Raw genomic sequence first — 16,603 nt, forward strand, 5'->3', positions numbered from 1 at the left:
TAAATGTTATACAAAATCTGTACTTACTTTCTATTTAGGTTTGTTTCGTAGTTTCAGAGATGATTTGGGTCTGTGTGTCCTTCAGTTACTGCTGCATATTTTGTGAGATAATAAAACAGAACTATGCATGGTGTTCCAGATGTATGTGTAACAGATCTATATTGAACCATGCTCAATAGTGTTTGCACAATTGCTTATTTTTCTATCATCTCTTATGTTACTACATCTAAGCAATTAAAAGTTTTAATTGGGTTGTACGCAATGATCATGGCATTCCTACTTAAATCCAAAATGACATAACTAGTTCAAACTGTCTCTGTTTAGTTTCTGCGATCGGTTCTCCTAACATATATCCAGTCTTACCTGTTCTCATGTCTAACGCTGTGTCTGGAAAGTACCTCAATTCACTGTCCACCACATTAAAGTATTTTCAAATGGAATCTTGAAGGACCTATGGCTAACTTAATATTTAAAGTTATAGGAAATATAGGTAGAGGAAACTACCTGTTTTTCTCATACTCTTCAGCTTTCTCAAGTATTTCCTTTGTATGACTTTGATAACATTTTTGAAGTTCTAATATTACATCATCCTCTTCTTGATATCCCCTTTGTCTTCTATTTTGTTGTCATTTTTGAAGACTGACAATATAGTAGATAACTTCTTTGGATATCATTCCATCATGTGATGTATTGATTTACATTATTATAACTAAATGGCAAACTATCTTGAAGTAAGGTTCACTGGTCTAATTAGGCAAAAGAAAAACCAAAACCAAGACACCAGGCTGCTTCCTTCAAATCACAGTTTCATCTGTACTGACCTCCCTGGCAGTGTCTCAGCAGAGTGGCTCATGACTGCTGAGTTGCATTCTGACTGATACAAGAGTGCCAGAACCCAACCATGACATTGCAATTGTATTATTGATCAGCTGAAATAATATTTCCAGGGCAGTTGTTTTCCTTTATTCGTGTGCTGTTTAGTTTGACAAGATCTCTGGTTTCTCTAACATCAGGATAATACAAGGAATAATCATTCCAATATCCTGGTGATGTGAGATTCTTTAGGGTGTTTCAGCAAGGTCCTGCCACCCCTCAAAGATAGTTAAAACAGATTACCCTTTCCCTCGCTCTCTCTGCTTCGGTGCTTTCTAGTTTCAGTTAGGTGAACAAAGGTAGAAATTGCGTAGTAGAACTTGAAATGCTAATGTAACGTAATGAATTTTCTTCCAGGGTAACAGCAGCTTCTTTCTTCATTCTGCTTACCACGATAATCCAGTATGATGAAGGGGTAGAAAATAATTTAGCAGTATTGAATTGACTCTTCTAAGTGGATTGCAAGAGTTTATTGGTTTTGTGTTACATTGATATTTTAATACTAGTATTTGGTTGCTGGAGTACTCTTTCATGTTTGGAAGAATATTTTTATTATTTTTTCCTTTTTATTGCTTAGAAAATATCCACGGTTTATTTTTATAATATTTCTTCTTCTGCTCTGTCAGATCTTCCTGTATAAAAACAATAGTGGGAATTGTTTCTTTCACAATATTTTCTCCTTTTCTTCCATTTTTCCTCTTGCCCTTAGTTAGATTTAATATTGTGGCCCCAACTCTTTTTAGCTGTTTGGTTCTTTAATGATAATGTTTTCTCGTGAGCACAGAGACTAAACCAAGAGGAAATAAAGCTAATTTTATGTTTTTAAATTATTTTTCATATAAATCATGAGCTATTTTGATTTTTTTTTTCCCCTTTTCTTCTTCAGTGTTGAATATTCTGTGACACTTTACATATGAAGTAAATAGAAAAATAGTTAATATCCTGTAAAAAGAAGTCTGGTTATTTTCCAGCAACCAGGTTGGAAGATCTTGGTCTCAGTTATGTTTTTGGGGGATCTACAGGTGTGATATTCACAGTCGATATCGTTTCAGAGTAACTGTAACTGTTGTGTAATTGCAACCTTCCGGTAATTATAACTTTCAATTTACAGAATGTAAGTTTTTATTCTTTCAGGATTCTGTATTTAAGCAATTAAACAAATCTGAGGTTAGTGTTCAACTTCCGTTATCTTCACTAACATCTTATCAGATCTGTTCTTGAAATTACTAAATGCAGAAATGGAAGTTGAAGGTTTGGCTGTGCGTTTATGAAATATTTGGCTTTCACATCTAAAATTACTTTTCAGACATGTCATTATATATCTCTGTAGTATAAGTATGTTTGAGGACAAATGTAGTTTGTCATTGTAATTTATAATGTTGAAAAGAAGCATTATTTAATTAATATGCATGTAGTTGCAAAGAACTTGGTTAGTAAAGTCGTACTTTATGGAGATGTATATTTTCCGTTTGAATGACACTGAAAAGTACAGGCCTGTTATAAAGAGTTGCTTAATATATCATTCAGCTGAGCTGTAAATCTAAGTAGCAGCTGGAACACCGCAAATTTAGCATTGCAGTTTGATTTTTCAGTTTCTTAAACATTCATTTCTAGCGTGGAGAACAAAAAATAATTCTTGAAGAGGAAGCACTTCTGATTTTGTTGCATCTCACTTTGACAGTTCTGTAGAAACAGATCTTTCTGTTCTTGGTAAATGTGGTATTCTAAGATGTCCTTTGTACCCTTTGCTACGTGATTGCTATTCACGTTATTATGAATGTATTTTTGAAAGATCCAATAAATGAAAAGAAAATCAATGCATTAAAGATTTGGCGGTGATGAAAATACAGTTTTTATTCAGACCAATCAACAAAAACCATGACTATTTTTAGTTAGGGTATAGTAGTGATTGGCACTGTTTTTCTCACTGTTTTGTGGCAAAAGGCATGAAGGATCAGTAGACTTACAAGTGTTCTCTTCAGTAGCAAATTTCTTTCTCCTGTCTTTAATGTCCCCTCCCACCACACACACCATCCCCACCCCACCTCCCACAACTGGTTTCTTTCTGATTTGTTTTGTTTTGTTCCTAATAACATCAGTGTTGGAAGGGTGGGGTTCAATACTTCAGATAGGGGCGATGGATTTTTTTTTTTTTCTCCAGAAACAGACAGGATTTTTACTTTTCTAATGGGCAAAACAGGTAGTCTTATCTAAGAGTATCCTTTTTAGATGGCCAAATCAAATACGTAAAAGTTATAACTTAGATTATTTTGTTTTTCACCCTGGCTGTGCAACGGGTTTTCCTGTATCACAGTCTCATGTATGTTTATTTATTTCATATTCCCTGCTTATACCCTTAAAAACAGTATTCATAACTGAATAATAGATATGTCATGCTATTTTATGTCTTCCATTTGAGAAAATGAAATACATTAGCTAATTTTAGATGGATGCGGTGTTCTGTCTAAGTTGGTTCCGTCAGACTGAGTTCTCTGATTTTCATCTAAAATATTATCTATTTTTAGATTACTGATATTGTTCTATATTCATGTAATGATTTATTATGTGAGTGACTTTAATTTCTCATTAATTTTAATCTTAAGTGCAGTTTTCTTTACTAGCTTTGTCATTCTGTTATAGATCTAAGAGAAGATTTGGATATCTTTAAAAAGTAAAGAGCGCTTAAAAACTTCTAAAAGCTTTCTTAGACTGCACTTCCCATTTATTAAGCATTTTAAAAGAGAAGCATTATCAATTAAGCCAGTCATTAGACATAAAATACTTTAAAGCAACTAATATTTTAAGCTGACGCAGTGACTACATGCATTCATCTTTAAAAAAAATCCCCATCTTTCTATAGAAGTTAAGCTTTGTCATGGTAAGAATTGTTATTAATCTAATTCTTACTGACAATCTAATAAGAGTTTTATATAAATAATTCACATTATAGTATTCTGGCACGAATTCTTGTCTACCTGACATATCTTCCTAACTGGCTCCTCCCCTTTTCAATCATGTTTTTTCTAAGGAAACTAATACAAGTAGTATTAATACAAAATATTATTACAAATAATTTAGAGCAGCCGTATGTTAAAACAAAAGCTTTCTGGAGAACTTAAACATCAGAACTTGAAAAAGAAAGGATGATAGTTAAAATTCAATTGCCCTACTGCTTGTGATGTTCCTCCTCCAGCCTTGAGTCTCCTTATCTTTTTACAGGAAGCGGAGAAGACTTTTCATCTGTTATTCAGACCTCGAAGTGCATGCTGTAACTGAGTGTCAGTATCATTAAATATTGAAACATATGGTATGCTATTGAATGTGTCTGATTTCACTGGTTCAGGGAGAAGGGAAGGTAGGGAATGTCTTGTTCAGGTTTCCTTAATGTTTTAAAATAGCAATTTTTTAATTGATTTAGAGTTAGGATAAAATACGTCAGGACAGGGTCTTTATATGATTGATTTTGTTCTGTAGTGTTAAAAATGGTTTAAAAATTTGTTACTGTAAAAGAAAAAGGAAATATGTTCAAATCTTGGTGGTGCAGAATGGCAATGCTTTGCTTTTTTCAGTGTGCACAATTCTTTCAGTACCATATTTCTCTCTTCTGTGACTAAAATTACTGTTGATGACTATAACTGTTCTTGGTTTCTGCCCGTGGCACTGTTGCAGATAGGAATTTAAATTTATTTAGGTAATATTGAAAAATTCCTATTAAGGCTTAATTATCAATTGATTAACAATTATAATTATTAACAATTAAAAAATATTAAATGTATATAAGTTATGATCAAATTAGTCAGTGACGTCAGATTCATTCCTGTTTACTATAGCGTAACAAGTATATACGCAAGCACAGCTATAGAGAGATGTATACATACAAAGATATATCACAAATATATATATATATATATATTAAGATGTATTTAAGCATGAGGAGTGTGGGTCGTGACAAATATAGAGACGCTAGCCTGAAAATTTCTTTCTTAAGATAGATTGATGAGAACGCTCACCTATAATGTACTGGCATTCTACAAAAGGTGATGGTTGGCTCTCGAGGGGAGAAGTCTTTGCTTAAGGCATTTTTGTTTGCCGTGTTAGCACAAGATCATGCACAACATCCGAGAGGCATCCCAGCTTGGGGGGAAATGATGGGTCTCAGCCTTCTGCAATTCAAAATAGTTCAGAGGATCTTGCATTTAATGGCATACTTCTAGGATTTTGAGATAATTGACTTTTATCAGATATTTGAATATTTGAATCTTGATATTTCAACATTCACTTTGGCTGCACTTGGAAGATTCCATACGAGTGGAACTTTTCACGAGTTGCAACAGACCAGTTGACTTAAGCCGTGATCCAAGTATCAGATATTATGGGGTGGGTGGGGGTGACTGATGGTCAGTCTCTTTTTTGGGCAATTATGGAGCCTCTTCTCAGGCACACAGGACCCCAGTAGCGCTGCTCAGACCACCCACATGCTCTGGATTGCTGCATTGAAACAATGAGTGTTCTTTTCCTCCCTATCAGACCTGAGTAACACTCAGGTCGAGATGAGTGTTAATCAGTCCCCTTCTTCAGGCAAAAAGGGATTTTCTTTCCCAGTCATAGCAGATTCAAGTACACTGAAGAGGCTGCCCTGGCATCCGGGGTGACTGCCTCTAGACAATGGGATGACTTCTCCCTCTGAGGCCTGTGTTCCATTGGATCAGATCAGCCCAGAGAGGGGTGAGAAGGTGTTGGTCCAAGTGTGTCAAAAATGTTGTGCAAAGCAGCACAGCGTGGTCTGTGTGGCGAACAGGGTGGGAAGGAAACCAAGCACCACAGGCACGAAGTGCAGTGTTCTTTTGGTAGTTTTTGCCCATTCTCAAAAGATTCTGATATATTTGTACAGTACTGCAACAGTTTTGGGGAGTGCGTGAGTTGTGGCCTTTCTGTGTTAAGATTCGATTACACTGGGGTCTGTGCCATACTTGACTAAATATAGTGGTTGAGGTTGTTCTTTCTAGTTCTATTTACCAGTGTATTTTCTGCACAGGTTACAAAGTTAATTCCATGAAAGGTTCTCTGTGTAATACACACCCATTTTTTTTTTTTTTTAATGGACCTTTGTACTTTTTTTCCATCTGACTCAGTGTATACAATGTCTTTTTGATTCCAGCACAGTTTATGTACCGCTAATTAAGCAACAGGCAACATAAACTGCAGTTTTAAAATTGCAGATTAACTGGGCATTATGATTGTCTTGATAATGTGCTTCCAGATGGGATGTGTTAAGAGCTTTTTGCCTGTATTCTCACAAGTGCTTTGGGTTGTTTGTTGTTACTCAGCCACCAGTTTATATAAAACTTGCTGTCAGTTGATTGTCCCGGAGTTCATACAATTTGAAAACATGATTTTCCTTATTATACAATGGCGATCACTGATCTATATTGGCTTTCTTTGTGTAATGCGTTTGGGTGACTGCATTCTCTGAAAGACCGCAGCAGTCATCTTATACCTTGATCCAAATCTTATCATATTACTGACAAGAAGTCAGAGGAATACAATGAGAGACTTATTTTGGTTTTGTCATTGAGTTGAATATGGCATTGACCATTACTACTTCTTTCTCATTCCATCGTTTTAATTAAATGTTGCACCACATCCACTTGCAAGTAGGCTAAAGAGTGTACCAGTTGGCTCTGTGTGCACAGTGCAGCCTATGTGTTTGCACGCAGTCAGGTGAATAGCTCAAATTCATCAGATATGGAGTGTATATGCAGATAATTATCCCCTGTATTTCAATTGATTTCCATAAGATCACATTGTTATTACAACATTCCTTGGGAGAGAGGATAAAGGACATCAAGCAGAAAGAAGTCCATGGTGACCTAAGTAGAGACCTAGATTGAACAATAATGAATATTAAAAAGTGATTTATCTGGCTCTGTTAAAAGAAAGATATGATTTTTCTGGTTTTATCCCAATTTCCCTATAATAAGTAGCAGCTATACCCATTGTATAGGGGGGTGGGTTTGCTAGCCTGGGTCAGAACTGTTCCCACTTCATACATCTGTATACATACAAGTTTCTAATTTTCCCAGAGAAACATGGAAGACTACAATCCAATAATTATGTTCAGAATATTATTTCCATTATCTAATAGAGAAATTATAACCTCTTTCAAAAAAGTCTATTCAGCGATAATTAAGTTTTCAACTAGATCATTGACTAAAAATGTGTTATATTGTTAAGAACAGGAACTGTACATGTTAAATTTTTAATTCTGATGCATAGACAGGAAGAACACATATGAAAGCATTTTTCAGGAGCTATGATCTAAACTGGAATTAAATTCATTGTATTTCAGTTTTCATTCAAATGGTACTGTATAGTGAACTGCATTTTATATTTTCTTTCTAGATTTTAAACTTATTACGACTAAGGAAATTTTTTTTTAATTGGAAAACACAAAACATTTATTGTCTTGGGTTCAGTTGTCTAATGTGATCACATGCTGAAACATGCTTCTTCATTTGAGTCTAAAAAGCAGAATTCTTAGACTTTCAGCCATGCTACAATACCTCTTGTTCTCTTTTCTGTTCAGTCTATTAAGCAGGTAGTTTGTCGAATAGGTATTTTTACAAGCTCATTTAGATAAACTGATTTTTTACTTAAGGAACAAATGCCTGGATTTGTGAAATTTGGATGCTTGTAGCATCCTCTTAATGCATTTTAGGTGCTGTTATCTCATTTTTCCAGGTGCTGTAAGTATAGAATAATTGTTTTGTCTAAGACTATAATGTGATGTGAGTCACAGTTTGCGCTTTTAAAACTTCTTATTCAGCAACAACATTCCTCCTCACGCTTCTCTTCTGTACTTATGTATTTTAGGTGATTGTTAAATCTGGACCAGGTACCTTTCTCAGCCTGGCTGTCTATGCTGACTATATCTTCTGGTCAGATGGAGTGAGGAGAGCTATTCTGCGTTCCAATAAATATACGGGAGGGGATACAAAAGTTCTTCGTTCTGATATCCCCCATCAGCCAATGGGCATTATCGCTGTTGCCAATGATACCAACAGTTGTAAGTTACAAAGCAAAATATATTATTTTATGAATCCCAGTATCATTTGCTTCAAGAATTTTATTTAGCTTTAACCACTTTAAAGCATTTCAGAGTGTTTCATAAGTTCTTTGTGTTTTAGGAGCTGTTAACAAAAGATGGGCTGTAACCTCTTTCTCAAGTAAATAAATGTTATTGAATGACAGTTTTCTGCTGCTGACACTGTGCTCATTTGTCAGCAGTTAAATCATTTCCTGTCAAATATCATCAGTTTTGAATGTTGTGGGGTTTAAAAATTATTATATTTAAGGTAACTCCATTTGTTTATGTGTACTATGCTCACATCTGAGGCACGCTGGCATTTCGCTCTGACTGATACAATTTGAATCAGTTGCCCATGAGTCTCAGATACGGTGATCTTTTCTCTCTCGAAGACATTAGCCACTGAAGCAAATTTGATAAAATAGAGTTCATCTTTTATCGTTTATTTTTCAGGTGAGTTATCTCCTTGTGCGCAAATGAATGGAGGTTGTCATGATTTATGCCTTCTGACTCCTGACGGACGAGTGAACTGCTCATGTAGAGGGGATAGAATACTGATAGATGATAACAGATGTGTGAGTAAGTAATACTAGCTGACACAATGTTTTTCTGTGATGTGGTGCAGTTGGCTATCATAAGTAAAGTCAGTTGGCCCAAACCATTTATTTTATTGCTATTATACTGTAAAAATTGTTCTGGCAATTCAACACAAATCAAGCTTTTAAGTGTTTTATGTCTTATAAGGCTTCTAGAGGGTTAAAAAGCATTGATAATTACACCCTCCTTAAATTCTAGTTTTGATAGTTGTGTTATACTCAACATTTCATATTTACAGTTTGTTTCTGCTGAGTACAATATTTTAACTTAATATCCTTAGGCATAGAAAATAATTATTAACCAGGTGTTGTATTTAACCACGTAGAATTGATGGTTTAGTAATTGGGGAATGTGTCACTTTAAGTTGGTAGATTCCTTGGAGACTGGTTTTGTTGGAGAACATTCTGTATTACGCTAAGTTCTCCTCTTCTCAGCTTTTTCGTGGTTCAGAATATGTGGTCACCCAGTGCTACTTCTTTAGATCACATTGTCACTGCACAGATTTGATGTTTATGAACACAAAGTATATGCTGGTAATTCAGAAGGATACGAGAGAGATTCACACTTCGAACTCTTACAGCTTTTCTAATAATTTGGAGAAAATATCTGTCATTTTGCTAATGCTTTACCTTAACAGGAGTGAATTAACTGGAAAGCTTTGGGCTGCTTCCCCAGGGATGACCCACGGTCATAAGTGGAACATGACTTTGTGCTTTACCCTCAATAAATGTAGCTGCCTCAATTTGGGATGGAGGAAAAGCTGACACAGGAAGTGTGCGGTCCCTTCTGGTTTTGTTAATGTCACTATATTACAGTGCTTCTGTCACAGTTAGAGACCCCTTCCAAATTCTTTTATTTTAGTTCTTACAATGCTAAAAAATGGGGGAAAAGACAGAAGAAAAACAAATGCTGTGACAAACTTGATTAACATTTAAAGGGCTGTATACATCATCTTCAAGATCAGATCTCACCTTGTCCAGAATCTACATTTTCAGCACTTCTTTTATATTTTTCATCATGTTTGAATCAAACCAAAAAATGTTTTTGATTTATATTGTTTTAGCTTTTGTGGACATTGGTTCTTCCTGATTTTGTGCTGAAGTAATTATAACTGAAATGAGAAAAAAGCATAATAATTAGATATCATTCCCCTATTCTTGCCCTTGAGTTGTCCTATGTACTTCTCTCTTCTCTCAAGTTTAGTACTTTGTTTAGAACCACACACGAGAAGGAAATGAACTAACATGAATGAAGTTCATGACCAAATTGTTCTGTGTAAATTTTGTGATGCATTTTTAGTTTTTGTGTGAACTAACAGAAAATCTGTGTGCAAGAGAAAGCAGGAGTGAAATTTTTAAATGTACTTCTTGTTCTCTTCTAAAATAACAAATAGAACATACGCTCTGAGAATGTAAGAACACAAAAAATTGACATGTGCACCAATATTTCTTTTTGTGAATAAATAAAGAAAAAAAACCAAAGTAAAGTACAAACATCAGGTTTTCTTCATTGAGTGTTAGGCTATGTCTTCAACGTTGGATCTAGTACCTTAGTGCTGGTACCTGTGGATACACTGAGCAGCTGCACAGAGAGCTGAGAGTTCGAATTAACTGCTAGATAATGCTAAGGGTTTGCTTTTTGCTCTTGGATGTGCTGTGTTGAAGAGGTTTTTTTTAAACGTCATAGAATGGTTTGGATCAGAAGGGAACTCAAAAGATCATCCAGTTCAAACCCCCTACCATGGGCAGGGCCATCTTCCACTGGATCAGGCTACTCAAAGCCCCATCCAACCTGACCTTCAACACCACCAGGGATGGGACATCCACAGCTTCTCTGGGCAACCTGAGCCGGTGCCTCACTACTCTCACAGAAAAACATTCTTCCCAATATCTAACCTAAATCTCCCCTGTTTCAGCTTAAAACTGTTAACAGTTGCATACAAGCTGGAGATCGTGGAAAGGCATGTGTGGGTAGAGTGAGCTGAGCACAGTGTTTATAAAGTCTTACAAGAATCACTGCCTTTACATTGGTTCCCTGTGTGTTCCTTCATGGGTATTTGGCTACATATTTTTCATTTACAGACTCTTAATTTGGTTTGGAATTCACCCAGACATAAAGTTTCTGAAAATTGCTTGCTGTTTAGGTGTCTACCCTCAATCCTGCATAATATCAACAGATTCAGAGTGCAGCTATCTCGCAGGCCCTCACTCTGTCAAAGCTTTTAAGTTCTAATGCCATGGTGGAGCTCTTTTGCACTTAGGTTTACAAAAACTGTGTAGGAGATATTTTAACTGTATCCAAAGTTTTTTTTCATTTCCACTAGTTGTAAAAGCTGTTAAAAATTCCGTGTAATATGTTCTATTCTTAGCTAAAAATTCTACTTGCAACATTTATTCTGAATTTGAATGTGGAAACGGTGAATGCATTGATTATCAACTGACTTGTGATGGCATTGCTCATTGTAAGGACAAGTCTGATGAGAAACTTTTCTACTGTGGTACGTACTTCCAGACATTTCAGCTTCATGTTCTTACTGCTTATGATATTTTTTTCTGTGAATTTTCTACTCATTCATACCAGCCGGTCAACCAGATGCACAGGAAAAAAATGCCAATTTGAACATGACGAAAGCCTTGACACTATATGGATAGAATTATTTATACCAGAGCATATTTTCCCTACAAACTTTGTATATTATCTCACTTATATTTTAAAAAAAGTTCTCAAATGTTCTCTTATTCCTCTAAAACCAAAATAAGGAAAGCCACAGCTAACTGCTCTTTCAAAGCTGAATAATTAAGTATTTTCAGCTTTAATGTAGCAATTTTGATTTAGTTTTCTGTGTTTAATAAGATTTTCTCTGATCCTGAATAGAAAAATCATAAAATACAAAAATGGCTGTGTACTAGAAATCTTTCCAATCAATTTTCCTTTTAAGTTTATATTATCATTATTTTTTACACCAAACGGTGTTCATCTTGCAGCAAGTTAGATGCCAAGCTGTCTACTCTTCACTTCCATATCTTGACTTCCATAATTTTCACAAGGGATTCTATAATTCCTTTTTTTTTTTTTTTTGAGATTCTTTCTATAATAATCACTAACTGACTCACTTCCAGATTTTTTGTGCCCAACTGACTTTGCCTGATATGGTGTCTAAAACACTAATGTTTAAATAGTTTTCTAAATCACTGAGTTGCCTTAAGTGTATTCATGTATCCTGCCTGTAACTCTTGACCTTTATCTTTTTCTATATGTTCATATCACAGCTTTGTTATATCTTCTGTTTCCCATATGAACAGTTTTATGTCATTTAAAATCCACTCATCATGTTTATATCTGCCACTTCTATAGTTTTATGAAAATATCTGCTTCAGTTCCTGGAGTTCACCTCTCCCATTTTCGTAGAACTATAGAATATATGTTAAATTGGAAAGGACCCATAAGGATCATTGAGTACAACTCCATGATTGCTACTGGAATAATAATCAAGGCTGATACCAGAAAAAAAGAAATGGAAGAACTTTCTTCTTTTTTCTTTTCCTTAAAAAAATTAGCACTAACCACCTGAATATAGCAACTCATACATTGTGATAATGTTTTTCTTCTTTGATGTTTGATTTGTGCCCTCTTAGCTTTCAGACTTCTCTGTGATAATTAATTCCTTTGATTGTGTTGAGTAAAACTAATAGTAACATTCTTTCAGATTATCTACGTGGAGGTGACTAATAAGGTTTGTTTGTTTGCATCTGAAAAAAAGAAAACACATCAGATGAGGAAATAAGAATCTGGAATATACAAACCACTTGTAGTTACTCAGTTACCTTAAATTACAAGTTTACTGAAGAGTAAATGACATGCCTATGAATGCCTTCTTAGGTTTCCTCATTAAGTGTTGATATCTTTTGTATTTATGTATGCATTTTGCTTAGACTTAAGAATTACTTAGGAAAAAAAAAAATAGGAAACATAATAAAACCCCACACAAACCAAAAATGCCACCACCACCAAAAAGCCAGTCGGCTATATTTTTATATGGATTAGACCTCTTTGGCTCTACTATTTATTTCAGTCATTTATTTCATTCACAGTTCATGGAAGAAAGATTAAAATTTCTTATAGTTTCTTCAACTTTGTTAGGAGAGGAGAGTGGGTTGAAGAAATAAAAAGAAATTCATCTAGGAATAACTAAGAAAGATGTAGTTGGTGAGAATCTCAAAATACCCTTTCTTGTCATTCCAGAGATGTTGTCTTGCATGTCAGTGATATGTTTGAGGCTTACGAGCTGCTAAAACTATTTTATACTTTATTCTAGAACACTGAAAAAATACATGCAAGATCCAATTTGCCTTTCCATGGATTTGCTATATAATTTTATGAAGGACTTTACATTAATTTGTAGTGTGACAGTGTACAATTTGCCTGATTTCAATCAGCAATACTGAACTTTTTGCTATGCATCGGAAAAAGCAGGAAGAACCGTGGTTCTCTCATACACTGGGTCATATCTAGTATGTTGTTTTCGGAATCTAATAAAGTACAGGATGTTGACTCGTTATTATTGATTAACTCATCCAATGAACATTATTTATTTATTGTTGTGGCTTGACTTCTACAATGTTTAGGGCTTTAATAAATGATTCCTGCATTTTCAGACATATCAACATGCATCACAATCATGCACTCTTCAGTAGAATACCTGCTTAAACAGAGCTCTTGCAGTACTGGTATTCAGAAATCCAGAATATTTTCTGCTGTTTTTTTTTTTTTTTGTTATTTTACTCTTCATTTATTCCTAATTTGTTTTAGAGCAAATTTAGGATGTTTCATAAACACGTGTCATGAGATAATGGAAGCTGGGGATTAGGCTTTCCTTTTTCATTTGTCGTCATTCTTTCATTCTTTCTTATCCTGCTTCCATTTATTATTTTTTATCTGTTTATCAGTTTAAGTTCTTCAGCTGGACAATAAAGGAATAAATTATTCTTTTTATTTCCTGTAGCTTCAAATGCATTTTCATTTAAAATGTCCTTCTGCAATATTTGCCTGGTTTTAACATAAGGCTCATTTTATTATATATCAAGTGTCTCAACGAAATTATGTGCTTGTGCCTAACTTTCCAGAAAACAGAGGCTGTCGGAAGGGTTTCAAGCCGTGTTCTAATCGTCGCTGTGTTTCAAGTAACAAAGTATGTGATGGTGCAAATGACTGTGGTGACAACTCTGATGAATTTGACTGTAAAGGTAAATAGCAGAAACTTCCAAGGTCATTTCAGACTATTGCTCTCTAAATAATTAGTATGCAAATGCAGCTAGAAAATGTGTTCTTTTGGAATTATAAGTACTGGGATTTGTTAGAATTCAAAAACAAGTAGGTGCATACTGGTATGTGCGACAGAGCACATGTTGCCATTGATATGAAAACTGGTTTTGATTTACACCTGCAGTCCTCTAGAAGAACAGTTTTTGACTACGGAAAACTCGGAAAATACAGTTGCTGTTGCTTCTGTGAAGTAATAAATGAGAAAGTATCTTTACTATAGGAAAGGCTGAAAGATGAGGGATTTCTTCTCTGCATCTGCTGCACTGTTTCTTCTTTCTAGTGTTCTGTTTCTTTGCTCTTCAGAAGCACAACAATGTCTGTGTCCTGTGCAAAGCTTACCAGAATTGTTCTCCCTCTTATACCAAAATTGGTTTTCTTTTTACATCTTAAAATATGAATATTTATATGTTTGCATCAGCCACTAAATAAAGACTACCTTAGCAGAAAACATAAAGCCTTAATTACAATTTAGACAGATTGGAGGGGAAACTATTCCAGAATATATAGCTAAAACCTATGTAGCTATAGTAAGTAGCATTTTTTGAAAACACTGTGTATTTTTTAATCATTTAGCTGTATATGAGTGGAGAGAACAGCATTCAGGCAAAAAAAACCCCAAACCAGCCTGGTGTTACATGAAAGAAATCTGAGATTCATAGATGGTTCTGAAAGTGCTACTTCTTTCCTCACTTGGTGGTTATCTCAAATTGAGTCAATTTATCCAGACAGAGAATTTCAGGCTCAAAAAAATAAATATAAAAATTAGGAACTTATGGTTTCAAGTTTATTAGACCTTATATTACTACTGAATCTTTAGCTGTGTAAGGTACAGTGCCTCATCCTGAAAAGCAGAAGGTTTAAATGCAATAAATGTTATACACATCTGAAGAGTCTGTTTGGTACACCAAGTTACATCTTTTGTAACCGTATGTTATAGATTCAACGTGTGCTTCAACTGAATTCCGTTGCGCAGATGGGAGCTGCATTGGAAAATCAGCCCAGTGCAACCAGATCATTGACTGTGCAGATGCTTCAGATGAGAAGAACTGCAGTAAGTTCGTGATTGTCTGTGCTTCATCATTGCATCTGTTCCATGATTATTTCTTGTTATATATTTCTTGTCATATGCAATTCATAGCCATTGCTGGTTGGATACCAGCAGCTGCATGGTCTGTGCAAACTCAGACTACAAATCTGAAGACCAAACTACAAGGCTCTCAGTCTGTGTTAGATGTGAAACAGTAATTTACTTTCTCTTTTCAGATAATACAAACTGTGCTTACTTCTATAAACTTGGAATAAAATCTTCAGGATTTATTAGCTGTAATTCAACTTCGCTTTGTATACTGCCGGAATGGATATGTGATGGATCTAATGATTGTGGAGATTATACAGATGAACTAAAATGTCCAGGTAACTATGAAAAAGAAAAAAAAAAAAAATTAATCTACTTTTTGTAATATATATATATATATATATATATATATATATATATATATATATATATATATTCCTATATGTTTGGTTCTATTTATGTTGCAAAATAGTTATTCAGTCAATACTGTTACATTTGACACGGAGACTAGTAGAGTACTGAATGCATTTTTTTTCCTTTTTCTTTATTTTGTGTTTGATTAGATTATGCAAATTAATACAAATTGCTATTACATTTCTCTGAAGAAAACCATACTGCCTGGCTTTCTATTTCCTCAAGGTTAAGGTCTGTCTGTAATCATTTTTATTGAAGTAAAACATCAGTCATTGAAATGGCAAGCTGATCAAGAGTCAGCAGAATTACTTGGGAACATTTATTAGCTACTGCTTTAGCGGATGCTATTTCTTCTCTTGTTTACTTTTTAACTTTCTCCTTTATTTTGTTGAGGTTCTTGGGGTCGGCAGCGAGGGCAGGATCCAGGGTTATTGGTTTTGTTGTTGTTCTGCTCTTCAGCCGGTACAAAGAGATTGTGGCACACTGAAGTGTGTTACTTTTCTAGATTTTTTTCCTGTCTTTTTCTGCTCCTCTATGGGAAAGATATTACACCATTATGAAAAAAGAACAAGTCATAAACTGAGTGTCTTGGAAAATGAATCACATGAAAAACTTATTAAAATAGACATGGGCAAAGAACCAATAACAAGAAAAACTGAGGATAAATGTCTTGCATGGAAGAAACAAAAACCAATCTTACTGAACGTCTTAAGGTCTTACTTTTTTGACTTCTCATCTGACAATATTTCATGACAAGGCAGAACACTAACACATTAGAAAAATACATTTTCAAGATATATGTGTATATAAATTTGAAGGAAATCTTCTACTTTCACGAGGCTTTATGATCCATTTTTGTTATCAGAATGACTAGAATCAAGTGTTAATGAATTTCAGTGGTTAGCATAAAGTTTTTAATGTTTAAATACTTTTGCTTTCTGAACCTGCCTAGTAGCAATGGAGAGAAAGATTCATCATGCAGGAGTATAGGGCTTTAATGCAAGTCTCTGCTGCAGTGTTGAGAAATGCTCATTATCTTCTAATCACAATTTTAACATCTTTCTGTTATTTCTATTATTTCATAGGTTATTTTGATTACCATAAATTCTGTAGTGTTGTACAAAATCAAATTCTTAATGATGAATTAAAATAAATATGTCATGAATAAATATTTAGTTTCTAATTTGTTTGAGATTGTGGAATTATTAAGAATTATACAATCCTTAACCCCCATT

The 16,603-nt window shown here is 34.5% G+C and overlaps 1 protein-coding gene across 1 annotated transcript in view; it reads left to right on the plus strand.

The window, feature by feature from the left end:
• Positions 1–16,603, plus strand: part of LRP1B (LDL receptor related protein 1B) — a 722,645-nt gene that overhangs the window by 579,402 nt on the left and 126,640 nt on the right. Inside the window, exons 44-49 of the mRNA XM_054070318.1 lie at positions 7,747–7,939; positions 8,414–8,539; positions 10,926–11,054; positions 13,681–13,800; positions 14,817–14,930; positions 15,143–15,292. Of these exons, the coding sequence (XP_053926293.1) occupies positions 7,747–7,939; positions 8,414–8,539; positions 10,926–11,054; positions 13,681–13,800; positions 14,817–14,930; positions 15,143–15,292 (832 nt within the window). The remainder of the gene's footprint in view (positions 1–7,746; positions 7,940–8,413; positions 8,540–10,925; positions 11,055–13,680; positions 13,801–14,816; positions 14,931–15,142; positions 15,293–16,603) is intronic.

This window comes from Cuculus canorus, chromosome 6 (assembly GCF_017976375.1).
Source record: "Cuculus canorus isolate bCucCan1 chromosome 6, bCucCan1.pri, whole genome shotgun sequence".
Classification (NCBI taxonomy): Eukaryota; Metazoa; Chordata; class Aves; order Cuculiformes; family Cuculidae; genus Cuculus; species Cuculus canorus.